The sequence below is a fragment of the Impatiens glandulifera genome, chromosome 8, assembly GCF_907164915.1.
Source record: "Impatiens glandulifera chromosome 8, dImpGla2.1, whole genome shotgun sequence".
In the NCBI taxonomy this organism is placed as follows: domain Eukaryota; kingdom Viridiplantae; phylum Streptophyta; class Magnoliopsida; order Ericales; family Balsaminaceae; genus Impatiens; species Impatiens glandulifera.
In genome coordinates, this window is record NC_061869.1 from 37,187,637 (window position 1) to 37,196,841 (window position 9,205).

General features: G+C 35.2%; 1 protein-coding gene across 1 annotated transcript; it reads left to right on the forward strand.

Annotated features, from left to right (window-relative positions):
- Positions 1–6,043: 6,043 nt before the first annotated feature.
- On the forward strand, positions 6,044–7,053 carry LOC124912473. Its single transcript, XM_047453098.1, has 2 exons — positions 6,044–6,183; positions 6,333–7,053. The coding sequence occupies exon 2, from the start codon at positions 6,335–6,337 to the stop codon at positions 6,659–6,661; it is 327 nt and encodes a 108-aa protein (XP_047309054.1). The 5' UTR covers positions 6,044–6,183; positions 6,333–6,334; the 3' UTR covers positions 6,662–7,053.
- The last annotated feature ends 2,152 nt before the right edge of the window (positions 7,054–9,205 follow it).

Here is a 9,205-nt window from a genome sequence, read left to right on the forward strand (position 1 = left end):
GTCTGAAGAAGAAGCGTAGTTAGACGTTGTCTAACCTTCTTAGACGCGGACTAAAGAAGAAACGTAGTTAGACGTCATCCGACTTGATCAGATGTCCGAAGGAGCGTGTGTTTCTCTACTCAGCTCGTATGCAGTGTTCGTTATCAGCAGTCTGATAAGTCATTTGACCTTAACAAATGAGAAACTACCACGTACACTATTATTCAAATTGCCCGCCTGTGTTGTATTATCTAGTACAACACGATCTTAGAGAATATTCGGCGCATTATCAGTCCGGTACGGCCACGATCCTAATTCACATGCTCTGCTGTACTATCGTACTATTGGCGATCGTCCAACGGACACATGCCACGTGTCTTAGTAGAAGATTCGACCATAGGTGTATTTCAAGTAGAAATAGAAGCTCAAGGACAATGGACGAATCACTCAGTTACTCCCGCTCTCTCGGTTATCTGAATTACTTGCTCACATTCGCTCTTGCCATATGAGTTCTTAATCTCTCTCAAGCTCAAGTGTGAATTAACTACTTACGTTGTGAACTTTCCATAATCTATATACTGTACTTTTTGTGTAAAATCTCAGTATTTTAAGTTGAACAGAAATTGTTATGTTCAATAGAGAGTTAGCTAGAAGTGCTGTGGTTTCTGATTGGGTTTGTGTAGTGTGATCTATACCAATCAAAGTCTTCTAGTGAATATCTTTCCTTTTTAGGAAGAAGGGGTGACGTATGAGTTTTATCTCCAAATATCCATAAAACTCCATGTGTTCTTACTTTATGTTGATTTCATTCATCTGTCTTACGCTTCAAATCCAACAAATTGTTCCGCACTTAAACTAGTTCAAGAGTTTGTGAAGATTTGCGAAAAATAGAAACATATTTTAACTTCTAACAGAGTTAAAATCAAATTTAAGTCATAAGCTTTTCACAATAGTTAGACCCCATCTCTATTGTTAACATCGATCCTAACATATTTATTAAACTATTATTTATTTTATTTTTATTTATTAATAAAAGTCGATAACATTTATTTTGAATATAAATACTAAATTATTAGGACTTTAAGAACATGTAACTTTCTAATGTTAACACTTTCTATTTTCTTCTAATAGATATCTTAAACTTCAGTTCTTGATTTTTTTTCTTATTTCATACTTTTCTTTACCCAATATATTTATTTTGTCTTCTTCTTCTCTATCTATTCTATTGTCTAATCTGGTATGAGTTACGTTAGTTATCAGAAGACTTATTTCTCAAATAGTGAACGAGTTGGGTCATGATAGAGGATAGTCGATTGTCTGTCGGGTTTCGCTTGCGAGCTTTTGTCGTGGATCCTCTTTTCATTATTTTACCTATAACCTTCGCCCGAGAGTCATTTTAATTGTCTCCCAATTTTCGCCTCAAACTTTTGAATCGTCGCTCCCTTTCTCTCTCCTTCTCACCATTTATGACGCGAAGAGATGACCTGATAATGTTTGAAAAAATGATTTTTTCGATCTGTACATAGTCCAAAATATCAAGGTTTTAAAATACGCGGTCCGACCGGCAGTTCAACCGGTCCGACCGCGAAACGGTTGGATGTGCGGTCCGGTTTTTGACTTATATACCGTTACCTTTCGAACCGGTCAAAAACCGGTCCGACCGGACGGTTCAATCGGAAATCGGAACCGGAAATTTGCGGTTAGAAAGGTTTCCTTTGGATCTGTTATTCTCTCCTCGGTAGGAGACCTTGACTCTAATCCTTTCCGCATCAAGATTCAAGAAGACTGTATTATCGTTTCGTGGTTAAGTGGATGTTTTGAAAGTATCCAATAACTCTTATCGATTCCTACTCGTTAAAACTGAAGATCAATAACAACAAAGGAACGAAAAAATTTATTATTTTAGAAGGGGAGACAGTGAGATGGGAAGAAGAAGAAAGACAGAGAAAGACAAAGATGAGATGGGAAGAAGAAGAAAGACAGAGATGAGAAGAAGAAGAAGAAAGACAGAGAAAGAAAGAGATGGGAAGAAAAAGAAAGACATCAGTCATCAGTCGGTCTCTACATCATTTGTTGACTGCTGTAGTAGATTAAAGTTAAAAAAAAGTAACCATGGTTTCTTAACCATGATTAAGTTAAAAAATTATATAAGATAATTTATTTAGTAACTTTTTTCTTTTTTATTATCTTCTTAAAATCCGATTCGACCACTGATTCAACCGGTTCAACCGGTCGGACCGAAGTACGTCCAAAAAATCGGGTTGATGTCCGGAACGGTTTTCAGAACCTTGTAAAATATCCCTTCGCGTCACGAACATCATGCGTCATGTGACGTGAATGGGTATTTTTGTCTTTAGACATGCCAAAAAAGTTATTTTGCAAACTTTATCTGGCATTGATCATTTTAAGGGGTCATTATTAGGGTTATTTTGTCAAATATCCCTTTTGAAAGTGTTTTCTAATTTGGGGTTTGGGTAATAAGTCATTGCTTTATGGATTTGGGTCTGGGTGTTTGCATTACCTTGTGCACCGTGTGGTCACAATAAATCAGTTTAAATAGATAATATTTATTTCAAGTTCGTTTTAATTTGTTGATTTATTTACTTAATTTATTTTATAAAAATGATTCTAAGTCTAATTATAAATATATATAAAATGTGGGTGCATGAAAAATAAATAAATTGGAATGATGTATTTTTTGTGATAAGAAAATGTTCACTTAATTCTTTGTGTCAATTCTAAAGATATAATAATTGATTTGTGATTTAGGAGTTTATTTAGAATTAATATTTTATCAAATTGTAACATTTTATTAAAAAAATATTAAAGAGTACTTGCAACTTTATTCAATAGTTCAGAGTTCGGGAAATTTGATTAAATAACCTCAAAGATGAGGTTATTTGATCCGGTGGTGTGTTGTTAATTTTTTTGCGCTCGTGGTCTTTTTATTTTTTTTGGACGAAATTGCCCTTGCCGCGAAACGCTAAGTGACTTAGCGTTTCGCGAAGTGACAATGTGTGAAATGTCCAGATTACCCTTACTATTTAATATAACCTCTCTCATTTTTTTCATTTCTTTTCTTCTCCTTCTCTCTCTTCCCGCTCTTCTCCTCCTTCTCTCTAAACTCCGGCATCGGCGATCTCGTCGGCGATATCGACGGCGACGGGTCGAAATCCACTATGAGCTCCACGACGAGTACGAGCACTGTTCCAATTGGTACGTTTATTTTAAGCATGTTTTATTGATGTTCGGTTTCTTCGATTGTTTAGGGTTTGCTTCCCGTTTCGCTAAGTGCCTAGCGATTCGCGAAGGCCTTCCCGTTTCGCTAAGTGCCTAACGATTTGCGAAGGCCTTCCCGATTCGCTAAGAGCCTAGCGATTCACGAAGTATTAATTATCCGTTTCTAAATCAAATCATGTTTTTTATTGCAGCTGAAGTTTTCGTTTTCTATAATGGAGAGTGGAAACTTGATGCTGATGGAATACTGTATTTTGATGCATCTTCAATCAAAACATTTGATTTACCCAAAAGTACTCGTTATGCTGAATTATTTGATATACTATACGATATACTTAATGTGCAGAAATCTACATACGATTTAGTGCTCCAAGTCAAGTATGATATTCCGAATATCAGAAATCCAAAACCTGTTTTTATTGATAATGATGGGGATTTGAACACATATTTATCACGCTTGATTTTGGGTCGAACTGTGTCACCATTGTGTGTATCTGTAGTAGAGAAGTCAGCATTTATTAAAGAAAAGATACCACTACTTACATACCCAACTCAAGAAAGTATACCACCACAACTTACTCAAAATTTGTACCACACGTTGTACCCTCGGAATTCTTTGTTGAAATTCAAAATGAAGCCGGAGAAAGCTCTTTGCCTCACATCCCACTTACTCAGGACTTGCATGTTAATACTGGTGAAAAAGTATCAAAACATATACAACCAAGTGCAAGAAGATCATCATTGGGTATACCAACTAGTGCAAGAAAGGCATCAATGGGTACACCATCTAGTGCAAGAAGATCATCAATGGGTACACCATCTAGTGCAAGAAGATCTTCAATGGGTACACCATTGATAGACCCGACAGACACATCACAGCCAGACCCCTCATTTGCGACGACATTAACTAGTGAAACCGTATTGGAAGTCGGTTCGTTGTTTGAAAATAAAAAAGAACTTCAACTTGCTCTATATAAATATGCGATGACCAATCATTTTGAATTCAAAGTGGAGAAGTCAAGAAAACATCTTTGGGAACTCAAATGTTTGGATGAGACATGCAAGTGGAGCTTGCGGGCTGTGAAAGGTAAGTTTTCTGAGATGTTTGAGATCCGGAAATTTGAGCAACAACACTCATGCTCAGTTTTGTCGAGGCCCAAGAAAAAAATGCAAACACCAGTATGGGTTATTGGGTAGTGCGTGAAGAGCAAGTACATGGACCATCACCATAACCACTTGCCTAAAAAAATAATTGAAGACATGCAGTCAACTTATGGGATATTTTTGACTTATAATAAGGCATGGAGGGCAAGGGAAAATGCTTTAAAAGCGGTGCGAGGAACGGTAAAGGATTCCTATGGAATACTGCCATCATACCTTTACATGTTGGAGAAGTGTAATCTTGATACCATAACTGACATCCAGACAGACGAGCTCGGCCACTTCAAGTATATGTTCATGTCCCTAGGCCTCTCAATTAGGGGTTTCAAATCCTTTTGTCGTCCTGTATTATGTGTTGATGCTAGTTTTCTTAAGCACAAGGTGGGTGGTCAAATATTGGTGGCTATTGCATTGGATGCGAATGAGCAACTATATCCTGTCGCATTCGGCGTTGTTGATTCAAAGAATAATAACTCTTGGACTTATTTTATGCAAAAACTGAGAGACGCAATTGGATTAGTTGATGATCTCGTCTTCGTATCCGACAGACACCCAAGCATCGTCAATGCCTTGTGTGTTGTTTTTCCAAAAGCAGACCACGATGCGTGCACATATCACACAAAGATGAATATCGTGGCCAAATTCAAAAGTGATAAGTGTCATGCAAAGTTTGATTCGGCTTCAAGGGCGTACACTATCCACGAATTTAATCGGTTTTTTGACAAGATCAAGGTTAAAGATCACAGGATTGCTGCCTATTTGGAAGAAATTGGGTTCCAAAGATGGAGTAGAGTATTTTTCTTCGGTAAGCGATACAATCAACTCACAAACAATTATGTTGAGAGTTTCAATAGTCAGAGCAGGGAAGCCAGAAAGTATCCCATTTCAGATGTGGCTAAGTATTTAAGATTCACAATACAACATTGGTTTAATGATAGAAGAGAAAGAGCGTCAAATCACGAAGAAGTTTTATCTCCAAATTATGAGTAGGTGTTACGTGAGGGATTCGAGAAGGCTAGATTCTATACAGTTCAATCGCTTAACCGATTCGAGTTTTTTGTGCATTACAATCAGTTCCATTTCAAATTCAATTTGAAAGACATGACTTGTAGAGTATTTGAAGTTTCGGGTCTTCCTTGTACGCATGCAATGGCTGCTGCCCGTAGTCGGAATTTGGTTTCTTATGATCTTGTAAATCTGTATAGATTAAAACATAAATGGATTAAGTTAGAAGATCTTGTAAATCTGTATAGATCTGTATGAATTGAACCGCCGCCCCGCCCGCAACTTCCGTCGCCGTCGTCGCCGTCGTCACCGCCGTGAAAGAGAGAACAAGAGAAGAGAGAGAAAAAAAACTAAGAAAATGAAAATATTAAAGTATATATACTAACCCTAATTCACTTCGCGAAATGCTAAGTCACTTAACGTTTCGTGACAAAGACAATATCGTATAAAAAAATATAGAACCACGAGCGCAAAAAAATTAACAAGTCACCACCAGATCAAATAACCTCCTCTTTCAGGTTATTTAATCAAATTCGCCCGGAGTTCAGACTAAATAAGAAAAGAAAGTGAATTGTTAAATAAATAGTTTTATTTTGTATTTTTTTAATAAAATGATTCATCATTTAAAAAGTAAAAATTAGAGTATAATTTGGTAAGGTGAGATATGTCTGGGGCTATATAGTGAGAATTTACCGGCCAGAATCCGGTAGAGAAAGAAAGGCGCTGCTCTATCCAAATTCCAATCCATCTCAAGCTTCTTCCCTGAGACACTCTTTCCTACTTCCAGATTCCGGCGCAGAGGTAAGAGAATTTCAATTTCCGATCTTCTCTCACCTTAAGGTGTATGTATCATTGTGCTGTTGTTTCTGCGATTCATAATACAAGTGAATGATCGAATTTTCTTCTTATAAGAGCTCATCTCTCTCTCTTTCTTTATCTCCAACTTTCAGCTATGGGGTTTCTATCTTGGTGGGCAGAAGGCAATAAGGAGGCTCCTTCTTCCTCATCCTCACCGGAAGCCAAACCACCACAAAAGTCTGATTCAACTGTCAAGGGACATGCCGAGGTGCCTGGCATGAACGGCGCCGTTGAGGTCCTGCGTACTCCTCCACTTATGCCGGCCGATGTTACGGTTTTCGAATTCGGATCCGTCTCCGCATCGACTGACAAGGTCACGCTCGCTGGATATTGTCCTATCACCGACGACCTCGATCCCTGCCGGTGGGAGATTTTACCCGCAGACTGTGAAGAGGCTCCTCAGTTTAGGATTGTTTTCTGAGAGATCATGCTAGCTAGCTAGCTGGCGGCTCCATCTTTATGGAGTAAGAACTTGGTTTCTATTTACCAAACACAAATTATTTAAACACTATATTTACAATTATTCTAGTATAAAATTTAAAATTCTATCATTTGAACAACCCATCTTACAAAAAAAAAATATATCTACAAAATGTTATGTTTTTAAAAAATTTAAATTCTGTAAAAAGTTTGTATTGATGATCTATTTTTTTAGTTAATCTATGGATTCAAATTTGTTTCACAATCTTAAATCACTTCTTCATTATTTATGATTTCAAATTATAGTTATCTTTCTATCATTTTCATTGATTAAAAGTCATTCAATAGATCAAATTTTAGAAAACAATAATTTTCTGAAAACAGAATTTTCTAAGATTGCAGAAAAATAAGATTTTGCAAATCCATTAGCTATGATTCAATTATCAAAGAGCAATTTGAAATTATTTTATCTTTCAATTACGATAATAGATGCATTCTCTAATATGTCCACGAACAGAACATTATAAGCGACGATAAATGATCAATCTGATTATCTCCACTCTCACCAGCCACGCGGATCTCGTCTTCATCATACTCATAAAAGAAATGTGAGTTGGAGTAACAATATCTATAGGTTGAAAGAGATTGCAGTGGGAAGTAAATAAATTGGAAATTAGAATGAGCAAAAAAATCTACCTCTTCTTCATTTCACATTTTCGTTTTTATAGTTCAGTTCTGTTACATATAAGTGTAAATAAACGAATTACAATTGATTCCTAAAATTACAGAAAATGAAAATTTGCAATTCAATTGATTTGGTTAGATTTGTTTTTCTGTATTTTTTGTTTAATCCTCTTCTCAAAATGATAATCTTGGAGGTTTAATCCTTCTTTGAGATTAATTAAGTGTTTTCCTTCTATATTCAGCCTTAGCTGAAGTCCTTGAAACCCTAGCTTATTCTTTTTGTTTTCTATGACATTGTGGAATTTCCTAAAAACACAAAGAAACTAGTAACTGATTTTCTTCATATGGTACAACTTCCTCAATCTGCGTCCGTGTATACTTCAATATTATATCTTGGTTTGCTTCATAATATATGCCTAGGGATAGATTTCTCTTTAGGTATTTATCAATTTGTGTTGCACATTCCATGTGTGTTTTGGCTGGTTTCAACATTTATTAAGATAGTTGTTGAACACAAAAACTAATATATGATCTTGTTAAATTGAGGTATATCAGTCTACCTATTAACCTTCTAAAATGTTTAGGTTCAATTAAAATGCCTTTGACCTTTGATTCTGCTTTTAAAGCCTTTGCCATAGGAGTAGTTGATGGCTTGGATCCCATTAATTCTAGGTCATCAATTATGTCCAATATGTACTTTCTTTTATTTAAGTATATACCCTTAGAATTGCTAGCAATTTCTGTTCTCAAAAAATACTTGGCTTCTCCAATGTATTTTATGGAGAATTTGTTGTGAAGAACTTTTTTAGGATATTTATGTTAGATCATTCCCTGCTATAAGAATATCGTCTACATAAACTATTTATAGTTTAGTAATCTTGTCTCCTTTCTGTTTTTATAAAGAGCCAGGATTATGATTAGATTGTTTATAATCTAATGTTTTGGATATTTCTAAATTCCATTGTCTTCTTGATTATTTTAATCCATAAATGTTCTTTTTGAGCTTGTATACTTCTCTATTTTCAGCCTTGTTATATCCCAAGGATATCTTCAAATATTTTCAGCCTTGTGTCAATTCCAATTAGTTGCTTAGTTCTAAAGCTTGCAATTCCGTATTCATTGTTTCATTCTAGCTTTCAGAAATGCTTGCTTCTTTATATGCTTTAGGTTCCAAATTTAAGTTATGTTAGACAGAAAGTTGATGTATTATTTGTTTTTGGATTTTATACAAAAGGATAAGTTACTGGTTTGTACCTTTGAACTACATAATCATCCAACTTTTTCAGGGAATGTTTACTTGTGCTTTTTCTAGTTTCTGCACTTTCAATTGTTTATTTGTGTTTATATTGTACAATTTTTTTTGGCTTGATCCATGACATTTGTAATTGTTTGCAACATTTGGTAACTGATTTCTTCGTATCTAATTTGAATATATATATATATATAGTTTAGTGTCGTTTCATTAAAAAAAACCCAAAAAAGGGAAAAAAAAATACAAAAGTTTAAAATCAGATCTAGACAATTTTTAGATTTAACAATGAGACAATAATTGAATTATAGTCAACAACAATCAATTAGTGTCTACAAGCGTCTACAGTATTTTTACTTTTATTCTACTTGTGACTTTCTCAAAAGAAATATTTCATATCTGACAGAGCTTTCTGTTCTCTTTATTCCTTTTGATTTTTCTCCAGGATTGAATGAGTGCATTTTCATCTGAAGTTATATCTCTCCAAATATCTTCAGCGGTTCTACTTCTTTCACTATGAGTTCTTAAATTTCTTTATTTCCAGATATTGTAGATTATGGTTCCAAAGTAGCATTTCAACATACTTACATAGAAAGATCTTCTTTTTGCTTT

Coding starts and splice junctions, on each gene's coding strand:
- LOC124912473 (XM_047453098.1), top strand. CDS start 6,335: ATGGGGTTTCTATCTTGGTGGGCAGAAGGCAATAAGGAGGCTCCTTCT.